This window comes from Aptenodytes patagonicus, chromosome 4 (genome assembly GCF_965638725.1).
Source record: "Aptenodytes patagonicus chromosome 4, bAptPat1.pri.cur, whole genome shotgun sequence".
Taxonomy (NCBI): Eukaryota; Metazoa; Chordata; class Aves; order Sphenisciformes; family Spheniscidae; genus Aptenodytes; species Aptenodytes patagonicus.
The window spans coordinates 57,021,777-57,043,748 of NC_134952.1; the positions used below are offsets into that span (position 1 = coordinate 57,021,777).

The 21,972-nt window shown below is 41.8% G+C and overlaps 1 protein-coding gene across 3 annotated transcripts in view; it reads right to left on the bottom strand.

Moving 5' to 3' along the window:
- Nucleotides 1–21,972, bottom strand: part of EMCN (endomucin) — a 55,999-nt gene that overhangs the window by 32,675 nt on the left and 1,352 nt on the right. For all 3 annotated transcript variants that reach the window (XM_076336806.1, XM_076336808.1, XM_076336807.1), the window contains exons 2-4: nucleotides 5,718–5,777; nucleotides 2,991–3,092; nucleotides 2,463–2,576 (exon numbers count right to left, since the gene is read on the bottom strand). In XM_076336806.1, the coding sequence (XP_076192921.1) occupies nucleotides 2,463–2,576; nucleotides 2,991–3,092; nucleotides 5,718–5,777 (276 nt within the window). The remainder of the gene's footprint in view (nucleotides 1–2,462; nucleotides 2,577–2,990; nucleotides 3,093–5,717; nucleotides 5,778–21,972) is intronic.

Below are 21,972 nucleotides of genomic sequence, written 5' to 3' on the forward strand. Positions count from 1 at the left end.
GCCACAGAAATGGCAGCAGAGAGAGGAAGCCCTGTCAAATCTCTGCTGTGTGAATGCGATCATTCGCTGAAGCTTTTAGCGGGGATTGAAGCAGAGAAAGCGATGGCCTCCATTACAAAACAACAGAGGCGCCTGCTTTTTATTAAAAATCAGGTGTAGTAAAGGTAAATTTTGAAGTGTCATAAAGGCACCGCCAATTTCTGCCTCCATCCCATACAGCCAGCCCAAAAAGGGGGAGAAGTGAGTGCTAGTGAAAAAGGAAAAGAGAGAGTACACAACTTTCATCCCCTGTCCATTTTGAGAGCAGAAGTCTTGCTACACCTGTGCTTGCTCAAGGGAGCACGACTCCCCCAACCCTGCGCTGCTGCTGGGGATGCTGGCAGGGGCTGGGAAGGTGCAGTGAAGCCAATGGCACCTTGCCGTACCAATGTGTGGGGTGGAAACAGAGAGATGGCTGTAGCCAGCAGCCAAACGGTGGGGTCTGTGGGTTTTCTACAAGGGCTGGCCACACATCTGCACAGTTCCTGTGGCCTGTCCCAAAGCCACTACCTTGTGTCCCATCCCACTCCTTTGTGCTGAAGCCAAGGCTATGACTTTCTTGAAAAGTAGACCAAAATTTTGTCTTAAAACCCACTAAAATTGGTTTTCACCTACGCAGTTTTTCCAAATACTATTTAGCGTTGAAAGAAAATATAAAGTCTTTTAATGCAGAGCAATTCCCAATGTCTTCTTTAATTTTCCTGTTTACAAAGGGGAGTGAGAGGCAGATAAGCCCTGTTTTTAGGTTAATTTATCAACCATTTTTGTCACAAGTTTTTGTGGGTTTTTTAGCTTAAATGAGGATTTTTAAAAACAAGTCACAACCCAAGCAACTAGGGACTGAACTCTAGCTGGTGGGAAGAGAACACAAGAGGAATAGAAAGGAGGCATGTCGGTGAAAACTTCATGCCCAAGCCCATCATACCCCCAGCACCATCGTACCTCCAAGCACCAGTTTTTCAGGGCATCAGTGCAGAGCAGTGGCCAGAGCTAAGCTGCACTGGCAGGTATGCCTTTCCTCGTTAGCTTTCCTTTCCCTGCTGGGAGCTGTACCTGTCACCAAGGTTTATTTCCAGGTGGCTGTGCTGCTCCGGTACCCACAAGCCAGGAACCTCTGCCAAACCGAAAGGACTAGGAATCGCATCTGTAATGCGATGCACCATGCCGCGGGCTTTTGACAGGCCCACAGGGTCACAAATGCAAGCTTAAAAAGATTCTTTGTGGCCTTCGGTATCACTTCAGCAGCTTGTGCATCGGCCAGACTGTATCCTGTGACTCACTGATACTGGCATTTAAAAGCCAAGCCAAAACACAAAAGACTTCGGGCTGACAATCAGACTACTCCCTACACCAAGCACAGCGGAAAACCTGCATCAGTAGAAGATGTAACCACTAAGTGAAAGGGTAATTTTTCTCCAGGCAGCTTAGCATGCTTGGGTCCATGAGGGGTAGCTTTAAAGGAGAATTTGCACAGAGAAAGCACACAGGCTGTTTCATAGGAGTCCCTTTTTAGGCAAGGAAACCAAAGGAAGAGAAGTCAAATTCTAATAATTTGTCACAGTTCAGTATGCTCTAAATGTCAACTCCGAGAACATTGGTGTACCACTGACTGCTGAGTTAAATATATTAAAGTATTTATTTTTAATTTTTTGAGTCAATTGAGTATAAAAAATGGAGTATTTCAAAGCTGCGGTTCAGCAAAAGACGAGCAAAAATTTACTGTGTAGTTCATAGACAAAAAAGGGAGACTGAATTTAATCTTAAGTTTCCTGAGCTCCTTTTGGATGTTATCATACTTGTTTAAATTAATCCAACTACTTGCTGGATATGTGGGATTTTTTTTTTAATTTTCTTTTTCTAGAATCCAATCTGATGCGCTGGGCCAACATACATGTTATTCTGAAGATTTATGGGGAACAAAAGTATTTCCTAAGATTGATGCAGGGTAATTAGTGCCATCTCTCTGCTTTCAGTACTGTGACTCATAATAATATAGAACATAATTAACTGTAGCATTGTAACATATACAAAAATAAAAAACAAAGGGGGCTGTGCTAACACCACTCTGATCACACAGAATCATTTATTTTTGATGAAACACTTATTAAAAAAAAAAAAAGAAGAAAATAAAAAATGAAAACCCTTCCAAATACATCTCTCCCAATTGCAGGGAGATTCAAATCCTGTGTAATGGCTTCAGATGACCTCCACTACAAATTAAAGGTATAATATTCTTTGTGTAAGATTCTAGAGCAAGATTCATTGAAGATATGTAATATGGCAGGATGAATAGCTCTGCTTCCCCAAACCTCCAAATGCATAACCCAAACTAGTCTTTTTGACCTCCTTTTATTGCTCCACACTGTTTTATAGACATGTAGCATACAATAAATCAGAAATCTCTCAATGAAATTATCACTTACTGTTTGTTGTGCTGTCACTTTTATCTGCTGCTGTAGTGGTCGCTTTTACTGGTGGTTGTGGTGTTGTACCTTGTGTTATTTGTTGTGTAGTACTAGGTGAAGAAGGCGTGGAGTCTAATAAAGGAATGACATTCAAATTACTTCCTCAATTTTGTAAACTCACATATGCACACACACAAAACACACCTATTGCCCTGCTTGCAGCCTAGTTTTAAATTATCAAAAGAATATTTCACTTAAATTGAAGATCAACAGGGACAGGACTCCCTTCCCTGCACAGAAAGCCACTCCCTGTCCCATAGGTGGGTCATCCCACTGATAACAAGCCTGTGATAACGCAGGTACAAGGTCTGGCTTGGAGCTGCGTTGAGCCTGACCAGGAGGAAGCTCCTGTGCACACCTGTAAGATTTCACCAAAGAGTTCGCTATCTGTAAAACAAATTCCCAAGCCAAGAGGCACTGCTGCTTAATTTCCTGAATGACCACTGGAACAGCATTAACAATTAGCTCAAACAAACTTTCACCTACTGCTTGTGATGGATTCATTTGTAGCCCTGATTGCAGTTGTTGTCAGCACTGACGTTTGCAATGTTGTTGCTTGTGATGTTGGTGCATTCACAGCTTCTGTTACTGCAAGAAAGGCATTCACATCTTTATTGGTTTATTTTATCATGCATAAATAAACTTCACATACCTCTAGCTGCCTTCTCTCACAAAGGCAGTGAATTTCTGTTTAAAGTCTGGCCCTTACAGAGCTTTCTTACCCACACATTTTTAAAGAGGATTCAAATTGCATACGGTTGGTATCAGAGGAAAGGTTTGGCCTGTGGACAATCCACAAGTTGCCCACTGAAAGTTAGCAGCTGTAGCTTCCGTCCATCCCCTAAGAAAGAGGCGTATGCTCTTTGGGAATTACACAGAGGTGCTTGGCACGACTGCCAAGGGCAGAGGTGAGGGGAAAGGAGCCTGGCATGGATGGATGGGTTCACTGTGCTGCCGGACTGGACTGCTGACTAGCACTTTGCTGCATACCTGTTTAATAGGAGGAGGGATGTAAACTCCCCAGAAAGAAGTGCAAGTGACACACAGGAACACAGCTTATATATTACAGGTAAAGAACTGAAGGGGAAGAGACTCTAATAGTCCTTGGGCAGTTTTTTCTGCTTCTTTCTGCTGTCCACCTTGAGCCCTGCTTGAGTCTTCCTCTCTGGCTAGCTTTCCCAGACCCTCTTCCTCTGCACCCAGATTTCTAGGAAAAAAAGAGAACCCAGCAGGCCTTCCCCTGCGGTGTGCAAGCAAAGCTTAGGACATCTTGGATGAGATGAATAAGTGATATTCCCCAGGGTGAACTTGGTGCCCTTTGTAAGGTGGCTCCTGGTAGTTCTCTTCTCCAGAGGGGTGAGATTTGGAGGCTGAGGGAAGCAGAAAGGGCTCCCTTGGGGAGCAGGGATCACTTCCAGCTGCTGCTGGTACAGAAAGAGGGGAGCAGAGCTGCGCAAACATCACTAAGGCAATGGCAAGGTTTAAATAGGCGTGCCTTGCTGTGCATGAATGGCATACTGCAGGTCCTATGTGCCCCTGGCACATGCTCAAGGGAACAGATTGGCCAAATTGCTGCCAAGGGATCTGGGCTAAAAACCCCATAACTAATCATTTTAAGAGCCCAGTTTTCAATTCTGTAATCTAATACAAACAGAAAGTGCTACTGTCAGCTACAGAGGCTCATTTCAATCCCTGACAACAACCCAACATGTATCCTACTACCCCTTCTAGCACTTTTCATGGATGGGAAACATGATAGAATAGGAACAAATCATGATATGACATGTCATTTTCCCTCATATGACTTGAGAACTTCTAAATGCAATGTTCACACCAGAACTTTTAAAGTATAACTTATACTCTCTTCCTCCTCTCAGTTTCCTGGCTGTTCACCTAGAATAGCAGTGCCTCAAAGAATGGACCTCCTTGGGAGCTTGCTCCACACCCACAAAGTGCTTTAATCTCATAGGCATAATCTTCTGATGCTTTTCTCATGGGCATAAACCACAATACCGCTTTCCCTTCTGTGACAAAAAGCTGCAAGAGACATTTCGGTGAAACATTTGAAGAGCTCATTCACTGTGAGGTGTTGGGCCTTTATTAAATGTCTTTGAAACAGACATGAACTTCAGGGTTTTTGAAACATAAAAGAACTGCAACACAATTTGAAAGGGACTAATTCTTCTGCTGTAATAAACATAACATGCATACTTTACCTGGCTGCATCTCATTCACTTCCCTTACTAGCACTTCAAGCGTATACATCATTATCTCAGGGCTTTCAGCTCCTAAACAGACTCATTAGTATCTCTAGTCATCAAAAAACATAATCCTGTGTCCAAGTTTTCTTCTCTCATCACTTATTAAATGCAGCAGTCTTCAATATTCAAACTAATAGAGGAGTTGATATTTAGCTCACATGAATGAAATACGGTCAATATTGATTTTTCATAATTACAAAGCTACAAAATAAATAGAACTGAATGTGTCAGTTGAAGATGTAAACCAGAATCACAGATTTTTACCATATGAAGCAGATATTCTGTGTGTTAAGTCTTCATAGTTTTAGGACTTTAAGTTTGATCTAGTAAAAACAATCACAAACAAAAGAGAGAGAGAACACAGCTTTTGAAACTGAGAGCACTGGTGCCACCCCCCAAAAGTGAATCTTGACATCAATAGTTTCAAGAAGTTACCAACAGCATTTTTACAAATGACAGCTTTATGCACATGTATTCTTTCCTATTAATTGAGGCCCAACATTGGCATATATTGTGTAACTCCTTACTATTAAAGTCCATGTCCTCTTCCGTCACTCTACACCCATCAAACCAGCTGCCCGATCCCTTAACTGGTACTGTTTCCCAAATTATTCTCAGTCTGATGACCTCTTGAACTATAAGTCTTAGCTAATTTTTTTAATATCTGATCACACTTGAACCACTCCTTGAGAGCATAGGAACTCAGAGAATTTCAGCCTTTTTCACCTGAAACAAAAAAATGCAGCCTGCTCAAATTAACCCTCTCCTTACTAAGGTCCCTCAATCCTTTCTTCTCAACAGGCTTTTGTAAGAGGCCCAGGGAAATACATTGCTCTACAATCACCTTACATGAAATGATTCACCTAATTTCTCCTAGAAGTTGGAAAAGCTGAAAGCTAAAAAGGCAATGGGAGCTTCAGAATACCAGATAACAGTGAATTTGAACTCTTACCAGGTTTTGATGTTGATGCAGAAACGGTTGCACTGATGTTACTGGTTGGAATACCATCTTCTGAAATAAACACAGAAAGAATCATATTACTTCAGCCACCTTCCAGATCTATTTAGTGCTACATAGGCATATAAGGCAGAGAGCAGCAAGGACCTTCCTGGAAAATCAAGTTCAGAAGCCTATTAGCAGAAGCAACCAAATCATACAACTCTGCTAGCAAACTTTTCAAGCTGTATCCTAACTCTCTTAGCTCTACCCTCACTGCTGTAATGGGGAGCATCTGCTACGGCCTTGACCCTTGGACTGCGGGTTGTTTTCCAACAGGTATTAGTGTCTCTAGTTTGGAAAAAAACCTGGAGCAATTAAAGGTTTTTTGCTAGCTCCTCCTCTCCTTGACTACAGCCACAATTGCTCTGGGTGTTCAGGGTGGAGGATTGACTAAATAACTGGCCACAGGAGTAAGCACCCATTCTCCTGCCTTGGACGAACAAAATTGTACTAGCTCCCTGGCTAGTACAAGCACTTCAGGAGGGGTTTTCAGCATCACCTTGATCCCTATATGTGAGGGGAAGAGGAGAATTCACAGAACATGGCTTGGAAAGCAACAAGTTGAGTAACGACTGACTCCCCACTGCCCTCAAGGCAGTGCTCCAGCTGTTGGGAGTTTACTGCAGTAAATGACACCAGTCTTAAAAATCCTAGGTCAAGTTAGTAGGTGAAAGTCTCCAATATTACAAAACAAACAAACTGGCCAAAAAATCCCCCCACCTAACAAAAAGCAAAATAATTTCTATCTCTTCTGGCTGTGCTGAAAAGTAGTAACGGCATAACTCAACTAGAGTTTTGGCTTCAAATAAGATTTTCAGTCTTATTTCTGGGGTGTCCATATTTTTCTACTAAAAGAAGTTAAGGGGGTGATGAAGGGGATGAAAAGACTACACTGAGTCAGAAACAGTGGCATTTCACAACCATTTTACACCGCTGTGAGACAAGGATGGGTACATTTGGGGGGGGAAGAGATCAGCTCTGCAACTGAATGGGAGAGCAAAATGGCACAGACTAATCCCCCAGTGCTTTCAGGTTTGGAGCGTGACATCCTGTCACGCTGCATTAGCATGCTGTAATATAGACATCACAAAACTGAGTCAGGACAGCATGTCACTATTCTTGTGTGACTCCATTCATCTGCTGGCATTCTCTCTTTTTTTTGGCTACAGGGCAGAACAGTCAGCTTTGTTCCCTTTGCTCAGTGTGCTGTGCTCCGATTAACATTTCACGAGCACCACCCGAGGCCTGCCAGAGTCACAGATCTAACCTGGGAAAAAAAAAAATACAGCTGCAAGAACTCTGCAGGCTCATATTAAGGCCTAGTCAGATAAGCCCTTACAACTCCTCTTCAAGCAGTGTAAGGTGTTATTGGCCCTCTTGGCACCTGCGCATTTCTAATGGGCCTCAGCTGGGTTGTTGCCCCTTCCTAGTGAGCCCCACTCTCTTGGGCGTCTCTTCTAGCTATGCTGCTGCCTTCACAATGCCTCGTCACAGCACGTGCTAGCCCAGTTTGATATGGGTATATTCCATATCAAATTAAATCAGTTCCCTATGGGCCTGCTGCTGCCCCAGCCCTACTCCCCAGGACACATGAATACAGTCAGGCTATGCACAGCCCTTTGCTCAGTGCATTTAAAATACTGTTTTTTCCTGCCATTTAGTTACCCAGTCAGAATAATGCTTCATAACTCACTCTTGAAGTACTTTGAAAACAAATTTTATCCCAATAGACCAAAAAGCAATCTTGTTTCCCTAAACAACAAGCATTTTTCCATGTCTTCATTCTCATTACGAGCTGCTGACAAAGCTCCTGTAAATCCCCACGCCATGAGGCCACAGCACTAAAACAGAATGTTTTTTCAACAGTGCCTACATTTCATATGGTTTGTTATAACATCTCTCAGTAACTACTGTGTCTGTAACACCAGCTAAATGCACTAGCTGGCCAATTAGCTCATTCCCTAACTCTTCCCTTAACTCAGCATGACTTTGTGGAAAGCTCATTGCAATACTTAGATTATTCATCCTTTAAAGGCATTCCATTTAATAATTATGTTGATAGGCCAAGATTTCCTCAAAACTAAAAAAATTGAGAATTTAACTCACAGTTTTGTTATGATTCACAATTTGCTGATTTTATCACAGGCTAGAGATAAAGTAAGGTAAATTTGATTAGCAGAGTAGAATAAAGTGGAGTTTTATGAATTAATTGCTTTCTTAAAATGGTGGATAATTAAGTATACTTTAAAAACAAGTTGAAAGCAACATGCAAAAATGCTTAACACTAGCCAGGATTTTTGGGGGAATTGATTGATTAAAAGAAGCGATAGAACTGGTGGCTTATTATGCTTTTATCTGCAATGTTAAGTTCTGACTAACGAGAATCCTATGAGGTATAAAAGCCAGGGATCAAAAATGATTGAGAAAAGAACTTTGGCCCATTAGAGACTGTTGCTAGACAAAGTGAGAGACAGAAAGATTAATTTTTCTGCTCATGTCAGGTTGGCTGCAGCCTCAGATGACAGACAACCAATTGAGTTACAATTGCATGGTTTTGGCAAATTTAGATGCAGTGATCCCTTTGATACGAGAGCACCTCGATGTACTCTGATGTGGGAATAGCCAAAATCTACTTGGCAACTGCTCCCACACACAAACCTCTCCCATTTGCTGTGCTTCCTGGCAATAAACTCAGCCAAAAGCACGTAGGTGACCTGTGATGTAGCACCCTTGTGTCTGGAGAACACGCGCAGAGCTAAAAGGTGCTCAGATGTGACACTGAGCTGAATAAAGGGATGATGGTGGTGGTGGTAAGATCCAAAAAGAAAAAAAAAACATGTCTAGATAACAAGGTGAGAAGAAATCAGAACTGAGAGAAAGATAACAGGACAGGAAGAAGATGAGAGGGGAAGGGCAGGAAGGCCCAGAGACAGTAAGACAATAAGGGTGGCAGGGAAAAATAAGAAGGAATTAAGAAGAGCTCGAAAAACATTTGACCCATGGCCACAAGGCCAAAATTAAAAAAGAGAAACTGTTTTGGTTTTTTGTTTTTTTTTTTTCTTCCAGGTTCACAGAATTTCCCTTTATTGTTCTTTCTGGCTTGGATTTAAATGGTACATTTGTTCTAAAATTAAAGCAATGGTGAAATCGTTTGTATCTGGTCTTCAGACATGATTTCGAAATGAACGAACTGAAACACTGAACTTACTTTCTTTTTTAAAATTCAGAGGGAGTCCCTGAATTCAGCCAGGGCTGACCAACAGCCACAGTTGTCCTCAAACTGCAGCTTTTGATGTAGGCTTCAGTCTCCAAGGTCTGAGCTTGGAGCTCTTATCATTTCTTCCCTCTCTCTCACTCATTATTTTTACCTTTACACTGAGAAGACTAAGATAAGTGGGTTTTGACCTTGTATTAATTAGGTGCCTGTCATTGCTATAATCAAGACAGAAAAAAAGCAGAAATGACTGCGTGATACTACATCAGTAGTTCTGTTTATGCACTACAGGATACTGCAGGGCACAAACCACTAAGTTCAAAACACCACATGAAACAGCTCATACAAAAGTGAATGCCAAAAAGTCAAAACAAAAACATTTTTAAAGATAAATAGATTGTTCAAAATATATATTGATCATATTCATTACATGAATTACTGAATTTAAATGCTGTCTGTTTTGCCTTCAATATCTGATTTTGAAAAGAAATTATTTTTATGGAAAAGTCACTACTTCTACAGAAATAGTGAGTGAAATGGCCTGTTTGACATTTTTTCACTTGACCTTGCACTAGGTAGACAGGAGCATATGTTCATATTAAAATCCCTCCATTCAGATGAGCACTGGTGAGGCCACAGCTGAAGTACTTGGTCCAGCTTCAGAAGGGTGTTGAGACGGTTGTAGATGCCTGGAGCGGGGCTTACTGGAGAACCATAAAAATCATCAGGAGTCTAGAAAAAAATGACCTCTCAGGAAGGATTGCAAAAATTCCATTTGTTTAGCCCAGAAAGGGAAAGATTAATAGAAGGCATGATAGCAGCACTCAAGTAGGTGAGGGGCTGCAATGAAGACAAAGGAATAAACTTCTCATTACATCTCCTGAGGATGAAACTAGAGGTAATGGACAAGGGAAATTTGGACTAGAAACTTTGCAGGTTTTTCAGTGCCTGTGTCAAGCTGATGGCATAACAGCCAGAAGCTACTGTTTTAACTGTCTTCCCGATGAGGATGCAAGATATTCCCACTCAAAAAACAGACCAATACCCAAAAGGCTATAGCTGGGAGCAATTACCAAAGAGGTGTCCTGAGGAAACCTGTACATGTTAATTCCCTGCTTCAAGGCTATAAAGCAGAATCTACAGGTGGAGTTGTTACGTTTTTTTATTGTATATTATGTTATATTATGTTTGTTTGTGTGACCCTGGGCCTTTGCAGTTATGCACAAGTCATGGAGAAGTCAAAGTTGCTTTCCTGCTTTCTGTCAGGAAAACAGTGTTTTCTGATGGAAACACACCATCAGAAATAAATAGTGACCTTTTTCCAGGAAGCAAATGATAATTCTGCCAGCCCCCACAACAATGATAAAGCCTCCTGTAACAGCTGCTCCAACAGTATCTGTGGGAAGACTGTACACTTCTTCTGACATTTTGTCCTTTCTGGAGAAAGTTATAGCTGTCCTTGTGAGAAAAGCTGGTGCTGATATTCTCAGAGTTCCCAGTAAATAGCTGCTGCCTGACAATGTATACAACCTGTTGACTCTTACCTTGGAGTTCTGTTGTCTATTATGTTTTCTCTTTCATTTTCATTTATTGCTGCTTCATCTCTTCATTCTCTTATCTGATCTTTCCCCAGGCCCGGTGTAGTTCTCGCACTTCTCTTCTTTCTGTTTTCACTCCTCACCCATCTTTCTTTCCTTGTTCATGACCTTCTATCCTAAACCTTGAGATAAATTTCTTTCTTCTTTCATAATGCATTTTTGTGTAAAGAGGCCCACATCCTCCAAAGAAAAAAAAATACGGTTTGCCTAGATGAGTAGTTCATCTCCCATCAACTAGTCATTGTACAAACACCGCTTCCACGTGCGGAGAGCAAAAACAAGTTTTGGACACTGCTCAAACCCTACTCAAGCCCTCCAAACAGAACTCAAGTGCACCCGAATACATTAATTTAGGGATCAAACTTAAGGTTTAATTCCTGATGTAGAAATAGGCCTTCTACATGGGCCTTCTACCTGGTGAGGTTTAGCATTTAGGTGCTTTTGGGCTTTCCTCCTCAGTAATGTTTTGTGGAGGCCCAGGTTGCACCTCCAGCTAAGGGGGAGAAGGCAGAGTGCTATAAGCAGTGTTTAGGAAACCCAGGCTCAGTTTCCTGCACAGCTTCAGGATAATATTCTGCCAAGACACATATAAAGTAGCTTTAAAGTAGCTGCCACCGATGTTTATGGCTGGTTTGTAATGATACGGTGCTGGCCAGTTCTCAAAGGAGCTACCCAACTTCCTGCATGTCTGTGGCATCCACACTGCAGTACTGTGCTACCATAAATAGTGTGTGAGCTTGCTGGTTTACAGCTCTCCTGGCTATATCATCACAAATAAGATAAATGGCTACGACTGCGGAGTAGAGATTACTCCATCCTCCCTGGTATGTCTATGTAGAACAATACAGTTTAATTAGTTTAGATGGAGCTTCTGGTACTTAATCTGCCTCATTTAGATCAGCTTGCGTATGTCTATGTATTTTGCCACGTAGACACTCCTTGTGTCCCATTTTCCAATTGATAAAAGAGGAGTAACAGTATGTTCTTATTTTCTAGAGGACTACAAACTGCAACACACAATGGCACCACACTCTAGCATTAATGGAGTTACGCGAGAAACAGAGACTTGCAGGTCAAGATCTCAACTGCATCTGCAGTTTTTATCATTTGGATCTTCCAGAATAATAATATGCATACAAGCTGCAACATTTGCATTTGCAACCGATCTCAGCTTTCTCAATATTTTGCTTTGTCTGGAGCATGTGTTCAGTGCAGAATCAACCCTCTGAAAATACTGCCGAAAGCTGTAATGTAGGACAGAGCAAGGAATGGGATTAATTTTAGATAACTGCTGTTATTTCAGTCCTCCCTCTGCATTTCTGCAGCTTATTTTATTTCCACTAGATACAGCCTTTTTTCCCCCCACATTCTAATTGCACAAATAAGAGCTACCTAATACCAAGAGAAATGCATTGCCAGGAAATCTGCAGGTTCAAGACAGGCATGTTTCTAAGAGCAGAGGGGTTTATCTCCAGTGTTTCGATAAATCTTAAGAACAGTTGTCCCTGTAGTACTTTCAATTTCATCTGGAGTATTTTGTTAAGACTGAAATCATGACATGGAACTTCCCAAAAATCAATAGTGTTGAATTCTGGTCATAGGTTAGTTGCTGGTTGGCTAAAAATGACTAACCCATACTATGCAAATTATTTAGAAAACCAGCAAACACTGCAAAAAATCTTAGAGGAAGCATACATGCTTCCAGATCACAAAAACTTCCATTTGGGATGTACTGTTAGAAGAGGCTTAAGTGCACTTTTAACAGTATCGTTCAAAACCATCAATTCCTTTCTTCCTATTCAAAACCTCCAAGATCTCTGAATTAAATCTATGAATTAAACATTCAAGAATTAAAAAAAAAAAACCATGATAAAATATTAAAAACCTGCAGATATTGTGTTCTAAAAGAATTTGATAAAAGTAATACTCTTTCTAGTACATTTAATCCTTAAGGACTCAAACTTTAAATCTTTCCTCTATAGTCATATGAGCCAGATTTTAAGTGGGAATCAAGATTCTGATGTAATCCAGTGAACAGCTGGAGCTGATAACAGTGTGTAGAGTAAAGGATGTTAAATTAAACAAAGCCATTTGCAAACTTCATGAATTTGAAGCAACCTCAAAGAAAATACACAACCTTCATGTCTTCATATTTCTTCAGTATGCTAAAGCAATACGCAAGGCACGGCATGCCTCACACGTACATTCAGATGTGTTTGTAATAGTATCTGCACACAACTATTCGTGCTGCGATAGCACTTGGTGAAAGGAAATCTGCGTTCCTAACAACAGTCCCATGCTGGATCACCACCACTGCAATATCATCATGAGTCAAAATTGCAAAGTGTTTTTCCAGCCTGGTCTCACAATGCTTTTGCACTTCTGCAAACGTTCTTAACACAGCCTTCTGCAATATAAGCCATTTTCCTCCTCAGGATTTTCTCTGTTGTGAATATCTTACAACAGCGACTGGAAGGACTACGTGGACCCTGAACAAAGTTACACCGGTCACATTTAAGGTGAACCCCTGTGAGATGTAGTCAGATACTACATGCAATGCTAAAACCCATAAGGTAGGGAGAGAGACCACGTTCTTTGCTGCCTGATGCCAACCAGCTGGAAGCCTGTGACTCCTGCTGCCTGTGACAGCCAAGCTGTTCCTTCCTTTCAGTCACACCTCTCTTCAGCAGCAAACCGAAAACTGTATGTATTCATACTGTATGAATCCTACATGTTGAGATCTTACATTTAAGTTCAACTTTCTACTTCTCCACTGTAGCTCCTAGTCCTGGTTTGCAGGCTGGTGTCACGGGACAGAGATGACCTGCTACAAAAGACTGGGAAGAAACATGGGCAGGAGCATGGGGGAAGACACCAAGGCAGGAAGGAGAAGCTCCTGGGCCAGAAGGGCATAGCGCCCTCCCTGCAGAAAGCAAAAGCACCTGAAAACAGGAGAGAGAGGAAGACATTAGGGAAGGGAAAGCATAAATGCAAAGCCCCGTAGCTGGAAAGGGAGATAGTGACAGGGCTGCTCCTGCATGGCCTGGGAACGGCAGGAGCAACTGGGGCAATGTGGGACTTGGGCTTTGCAGAGGAAACGCAAACCGGGTGGGCTGGAGGCACCCGGCAGCAAGAGTTGAGGAGAGGAAGGAAAGGGAGGGACCTGCCGCAATTTCTCCAGCAGGGAACGGGCAGAAGGCAGGAAACACAGATTTAGTGCCAGCACTGCCCCAGTGCTCCTCCTGCTCGCCCAGGCGTGTGGCTAGCATGACCCAACACCAAGCCCTAGCAGAGAACTGCTGGGAATTCCTAATTCCCCAAGCAAATAGCGCTGTTTCCACAAAGCCTGCTCAAAGCACCCAGCAAACAGCTCCTGCACAGGGAGCCACCACACAGAGAAATACTGAAAAAGCAGCTGCCAAGGACCAGCCTCAGCTAACATGGGGTTGTTGAGAGCTCCCCCACAACAAAAACAGTAATGAGAAGGGTTGGACGAGCGCTCCCGTGTTTTACTGAGTATCTGAAACAACCCAAGCACAGCATGCTTTGCCTCTCTGCACGTGTGGACATAGAAATCTGGGCACTTACCAGCCAGTTTCATGGTTTCTTTTGTTGACTCAGAAGAAATGCAGACTCCCTATCAAGGGTTTTTAATCACAAGATTTGTCAGAGCACTTTCTGCTCCTACCTAAAGCTTGGTGGATATCTTTATTACTGTGTACTACAGAGGGATGAGCACATTGTTTGCACTCCATAAAATAATAAATGTGCTCAGCATGCTCATCAGCACTCCAGCCTGCCTTGGACAAAGGCTCCAAGTTCTGCGCGTCTCTTTATTTAAACCTGTTAAACCTATTTAATAGGTTTTAATTCGACCCTTTAAAGCTATTTAAACCACCAGATTGTCACCCTTTGATGGTGATATATTTGTCTGTCCATGTGTAAGATAAAAGGTAGGAGTTACTAAGGGTTATTTTATAGTATCAAAACCAAACCGCTACCCCTCTCATGTTAGTCATGCTAAATCAATTTGAAAATGTCTTTAATGGGTGCAGTTTTATAAAGAAAGAGCTTTTTACATATTGTGCATTGCTGAGTAGAACAAGAAAAAGAAAGGAGAGCCCCTTCCCCTGCAACAGGAAAGAACAGGAGCGTTGGTGTAAGTCACCCCCACCCAGAAAGCGGAGAGAAAGCTACCTCCTTCTCCGGGTAATGCTTACAATGCTTTTTCCTTACCGTGCTATTTGCAAGCCTATTTTTGTTTCCCAGGAAAGAGTGTGTTTGGGTAGGGCAGATATAAAACAGCCAGAGGGGAAGCTGAGCCCAGGTCAATCGGTAGTTCTTCTTTGCAACGTGCTGCAGCAGTTAGTAAAATCATAGTTCTTCTGCTCTGTGTTTGTGATCCAAATGCACCTCCAGCAACGTGACTAATTGTATAATTCAGGAAAGGGTCACTGCAGTGTCTGCTATGATGTATTTATTTTTAGCACATCCCGGATGAGCCTAGACACCCATTTCAGCCACACCCGCCCATGCCACTCTGTTCCTGACAAAGCTCTGAAAGCCTCTGGAGCATCAAAAACCTGTTCCCGTCAGAAAACTACTGTGGAAACACTGTAAATTGCTTCTATAATTAATGTAATTCTATGCTCAACTGAGTCCCTCTTCATCTTTTCCACATTGCCTAGAACAAAGGTTAAATGGTACAGAATATCCCAATGGGAAAGCCCAAAATGAGCTTTGCAAGCCCAAAGTGGAGTAAAGTCTCATTGGAGTTATGTTATATGCAAGGATGAAGGATATACTTTGAAAATATCTGATTTCTGTAACTGGCACATATAGCTGATGAAGACCTCCTTGTCTGTGAGTATCTTGCAAAGCTGATTGGTAGAAATTCACAATAACATGAGTATTCAATCTGATACAACTGCTAAGCTCAGATGCGAAACTGAAATGCTTTTCTCACATGCTTTATGTTCCAACGTAGGAACTAAAAAACCAAAGTTGTTACTAGGAGAGCACTTGAAGCAGAGGGTCAGCACTGAGGACCTACACTATCAAAGAGCAGTGGTAACTGCTGCGATAGCCATGCCAGCATCCACGCTGATGACCAGCTTCCTAGTGGAGCAGAAAGTGGATCACACTCAGGATGCTCAGGCTTGTCAAAGCTCTGGGTCCCAGTCAGTGCACTGGGAAGTCATGGTGAGCTGGGAGCTGATCATCTCGTGTTCGTGAACAGCTATAGACATCACTTGTACTTTCATTGGCAATTAGCATAATTTTATTCCCCATTCCTCAACTATTGTGAATGAGTTGTTCCATTCCTACTCAAACCCTTCTGCTCTTCTTCTCCCTTGGCCATTTCTTCCGTAAACGACCAATCCTCATTTTCCAGTTTTTGCACCTGAAAACAGTATTTTCTGCCAGTTCTTAGAGATGCAAGGTGAACGCAGTTAGGGAGGAAGCAGACAGTGCATTACAAGAAAGTGTCACTAGGCCAGTAAGATAAATTGCGCACTAGTTCACCTGAATTCAACAGCATTGAGACACACTAGCCATGACGCCATTAACACAGGGAATGGCTTGCAAAGGGAAAGAATGGATTCCTCTGAAGCCATTTGAACTAGACAGGATAAAACGTGCAAAGAACCAAAAAACACTGGGAGATTTTTTGCCTCTAATACCTGTGCTGTGTCCTTCCCTTGCTGTCATGGGCACATCTCGGGGATTGGGTTATTTGGCATAGATCTTTAATAAGTTCTTCCTCTTGTTACATGTTGGAAACTACTCTAGCAAGTTGTCGCAAGTGAAGCCAAACAGTTTGGTAAATACATTTGCTGCCTTTTGAACCACAGCAAATATATTAATACACCACTCTTGTAAGAAAAAACCTTCCTAAAAAGAACCTAAAGCTGCTCTACTGTAATAGCCTTTCTGGGCAGCCAGCTTTTGGTGCTGGCTATAATTTCCAAGATCTATGTGTTTTGTGGCAAAGCAGAGTTAAATTCCATAGGATTCAGTAGTTTTCAGAAGGAGATTTTAACGGTCCTGTGCAGAAATTAGTAACTACAATCGAATTGCGTGTTGGCCCCAAACATTTCTTTTGACATGCCACAGACTTCAGCCTTTACGACCATCTGTAGGAGTCAAGGGGAAATGAGGTTTGGACAACTTGGTAGGAGTTTCAGAGAGTCTGTAATTCTTGGGCAAAAAAAGCCCAAATTTTGGCTTTTGGGGACTTTGAATGGCAGCAGAACCATTAGGCATGTATCATGTCCAAAGTCACCCCTCTCTACCAGACGTGACATGGGGAATTTGGGAGTGAAAACATTTGAACTTCTCATTTCTTGCCAGAGCAATCCTCAACTTTTTCGCCATTTCACCTAACAATGTTTGGTGATATTTTTGCTTCCACAGCCTTTGAATGAGTTTGCAAACACTGATGTTTACAGCATCTATATTGCTGTGGTATATAACCCATGCTGAGATGAGGAGGGTAATTCGTCTGTCAAAGAAAGATTATTTCAGACTGTCCTCACACTGGGATAGATAGCACCACATGCATTAACATTTTGAAGGTTATCAACACTGTATTTCAAATAAAAGCCTAGACTCAATGTTGAGCATGCAAAGAAGTGGGAAAACTAGGAAAAAATGAAGGAATGTATGGGGCTCTGATCACTTCAAATAATTATCATGCAATGAAAACGCACCTCAACAAATAAGTAAGGTATTTTACAGAGGAAAATTATGCGAATCCTTGGCCAGGAAGGTAAGTAAATCTCCTGGCACTGTTTTCCTCAGACTAACTAAAATCCAAAGTTTTTGCCATTCTGAACAGTTGTTGCCTCAATAGCCAAATTTGTCAAGCCCAAATATGATATTAATCTCCTGCTAAAGATTATGAAAGAAGAAATCTGCAGGAAGCATAAACATCTCATTAATATAATCAGGGATTTAATTGATTTAACCCTAAAGTTTTGATTACACTGACACTCCTCAAACCAAGTACCACACTGAGAAATCATGACATTAAGACAAACTGAATGTGCTTTTTAGAACGATTACATATCTTGTAGAAATCTTCAGACAGCAAGGCTGGTGTAGTGCTCCCGTCCCGGCAAAACGCGTAATTTCATTAGAGTGATAAGGCAGAAAGGTTACAGCAGATAAATATGATGCAAAACTATGTGCCACTTGCTCTGTGGTTTCAGCAGCCTGAGATGCGTTGCTACCTACAACATGCAGCTAACACCTAGGAGCATGTTAGTGCCATTGGAAAAAAAGAGATTAAAAATTGTTGTAAAAATACTCTATTGATAAATCGGCTAGGATTTTCACCTGTACCAAAGTCAAGCAAGCATCCACTTTCCACATAAAAGCAGTCAGAAAATCCTTGCCCTGTTACTAGTTTGAAACGTAACCCTTGGAGCATTAGCTAGTTAGTCTGGCCTGAAAGGGGCCGTTGTCTAGCCTGGCTGCTGAGACAAAAAAAAAAGACTTGGAATTAATTTGGACCCCTCCAGACCAGCCTCTTGTACATGTGCAGGTGGCTTCAGAGGGTTTCCTACCCCCTTTCTACCTCTCCTGCAAGGGGACAATACCCCAGCAGATCACACCTGCTGAATTTTGTTCCCTTAGAGCCATTATATCAGCAAGTGATTATCAGAGCACAGCTTTCTTACATGGGGAGGTAGGTTCAGAAGGCACAGCGTAGAGATAGCATCATATTAAATGGTGTCAAACCACTTCTATTGCAGGTAGGTCTGGCTGGATCCACTTTCACAAGATGAATGCCAAGGTATCGCTACCTGATAGCTCAGGTGCTGGGACAATAACAGTGGCTTGCATGGCAGGACATGGTGCGACTCAGGGTTTCGACTCTTCTGTTTAAATCTGGGACACCTATTTTTAGAGTGCTAGCTGAAACCAAAAGTAAATGTTTGTCTTCTAGGGGAGCCAGGTCTTTAACTCTTGACTTGTATTTGGAAAGAACAGCTGCTACACACACAAATCCAACATTGTCTCTCTGTTTACAGAATTGCAAAATAAAACCATTAAAGGGTCTTCCTTGAGTTGTCTCAGCAAAAAATACAAACAACACCCCACCCCCCTTCATGAGGAACACAAGTAATAAGGATGTCTTTCACATGTGATTTTATTGTGGGGCCCTACTCATCTTTAGACTGTGAAGTTAGCCTGGCTACCGAATGGCACCAGTTAAAAATACTCCCTTCCCTAGGTTGAGAGTTTCTTAAAGATTACCTTTAATTTGCATTTTTGCAGGTTTTTCACACAGGACTCAGATGTATAAACAATTGGAGACCAAATTCAAGGTCCTTTCCTATTTAGAAAAAACCCACAAACCCAAACCAAAACATAAGCCTCAGCAGATCTTTTTTCCTAATTTATAAAGGAGTAAAGATTAACAAGAACCCTAGGTTTTAATCCAGATAAAAGAGACAGCTAAATAAAAGAGAAAACATTCTGGTAAATTTTCAGAAGAGATAACCATTTGTTGGGCATGTTATATGGTATTATGTATTCTCAGGTTTGGAGCCGAATGCTGCAGGCAACTTGCCCTTCAAATTCAGTTTCTATTTATTTTGGCTGCAAATCATAATCTCCTTATCAAGCAGGTATCAAGCCATCTGCTTCCATCCTCAGTAAATGCAGTAAACTTGCATTCGGGTTTGGGGCTAGAACAAGCAGTTTTCTTCTGTCCAGTAATAAATACACCTTTAAGATCCATTAGGCAAAACTGGCCCAATATGAGAATGCTCTAATGAATGAAAGGAATGTTGCAGCGGGAGCGGGGGCGGGGGGAAGAAAGAATGAAAAAAATCTGTACAGGAACAAAAACTCAATTAAAGGCTACGGTAAGCTCCAGCACTACAATTTGATCTTTGAGAAAGCTAGTCTTGCAAACTGCTAGGAATGGTGCAAACACCCAAAACACATTTTTTTTTCACAACAGGCAAACTCTCAAGACATTCAAAGTTTGGGTTCAAGCAAGCTAAAGGTGTGAAAAAGCAGCTGGTTATCTAAAGCATATTCACATTTCTCAAATTTTCAGAGATGAGACAACGATCCAACTGTGACAGTCTGTGCCTTGCTGGTCTCTCCCAGAGCACAGCCATGAATAATAACCCAGAATGAGGGGAGACCATGCTCAAAAGCTTTAAACGCTCAAAATGGTTTAGTTAGTATTTAATTTTAAAAATGAATTTTTTAAAAGACTCGAAGGCTTGTGAGCTGAGAGCACAGAAGATGGAAAAGGCAAAGGCTATCCATCTCCTCCAGTTAACATCGACAAGAGCAGAGTTCAGGTGGCTGCAAATATATGTACTCACTACAGGAGCCCTTTTCTCAAGCTATCAGCCTGGGAGCCGGGATTAATCTGCTGTGTTGTAGGGTTGGGGTGATGTCCCAGGCTCCACAGCATCCCCTTAATGGGGAAGGGGGTCGGGAAGCACGTAACTTAGGGTTGATCCACAGTGTAATGGAACAGCTCCAAATTGCTTCAGTGGCCTTTGGACCAGGCTCTCAATGCCAAGATTTGGTCCTACCTTTCCAAAATGAAAAGCACCCTTGTTTTTTTGTAGTGCCATCAATTTTGACAAGAGCACTCTTGGAGAAAGGTACTGCTAGCTGTCAACAGGGGTCACTAATCAGACGTTAATAAACCCACCCACTGTACATCTACCACACAAGACAGTATGTTCCAGCTTCTACATTTGAGTGCATAACCTGAACGCACCCAGACTGATGCTAAGAGGAGCACAACCCTACTCTTCTCTGCTATAATCTCTGCAAGGAAGAAACCTGGGTGCCTGAGTGAGAAGGAAGCTTTGGTGTGCTACAAGCATTTTGTGGAGGACATCTGCTATGCGGTGTAGCCATAGCCATGCTGTATTACAAGGCCAAGGCACAGGAAGATGTAACCTCTAAGCACTTACATTATAAGCACATGCCAATTCTTCTCCCCTCATATTTTAGAAGAACAAACTTCACCTTTACACATTTTAAAAGTAATTACACCTTAATGCAGACTTAAGAGCATTTATATTTGATTACTATCCTTTGGCAATATATTCTTTGACCCATTCCAGTGCTGTCCCTTGTTTAAAGCTGGAAATGCTATGAACCAACCCAGAAAGCATTTCTATTTGAGATACATTTTGGAGCAGGTAAGAATAAAAGGTAATATGCCAGGAGGACTGAACACCTTGAGATGAGCATGAAGGAACTCCTGCTTTAAGCATGTCATTTAGCTCTCAAAGGGTTGAGAAAAGCCTCGAGAGGAGGGACAAGTTGTCAGGAGGCTATTGGCCTCCACATCTGTACATAACTGAGCCTCTAATAATTTGCTGACAGAGGGTAGATCCCACCAAAACATTAGGAACTTCTGAGGATGCAAGATCCCAAGATGAATTAAAAAATTACCAAGAAAGCACCGCCAGCATACAGGCTGAAGACAAGGTATGAAATTTGGAAGCCCTGCAGGAGACTTGGTATGTTCTTTACTAACCACAGTGGAAACATCCTTCCCCACTTCTGCATGATTTACAAAAGATACAAAGACAAGCAGCTTGTGTGTATTATGTGAAGAGGCTGCGAGCCCACACATTACTTGTCTTGGTAAGCTTTGAAGACAAACTACCCCAAAACCTGAGGGAGGGAGTATTAAAATGCCAGGGTGTGATTTGACCTTCTCTAAATTTTACTGAGCATAATTTTAAAATACTAAAAGTGTTTCTAAGCAACTGAAGAAATGTCTTGCTGCTGTCTCCAATGCTCAAAAAAGGGAGACTGAACACGAGGGAGACTGGTGTCCGCCTCCTTACCATCCATTCCTCTCTTCAGATTATAAGATCCTGCCATTACAGCCCAAATGTCCAGGACACTTAAGCAATCACAAAAAACCCCAGTGGAAACCTATAGACTTTGGTCCAGCCTGATATAACAGACAATAAAACTGCTTCTGTCTTAACAGGTGATGCATGGGGTAGCCTGAAGGAAGCTTGACCAGATTATGTTTTTACTTTCACAAGGTAGACAGAGACATGTTCCAAATTTCCCCACACATATTCTTCACTTTCTAATGTGAATTTACCAACAGAATTTCACTACCATGTCTACCTTGCAATAAAGCATTTAAAAAAAAATACTTTTACAGAACCAAAATTGTTTAGAGCAAATGTATCCTATATGAAATTTGCTTATTCGCTGTCATCAGTTCTGCCCTGTTCATATCATGCAGAGGAGGGAAAATAATTTGTTGAAAGGATTGTATAAAATTGACAGAACTCCTCCCACCTTTGCATGTTGCTTTCTGATAAGCTTTACGGACTGTTGTGTTAAATATGCTCCTTTTGATCCAACTCCACTTTGC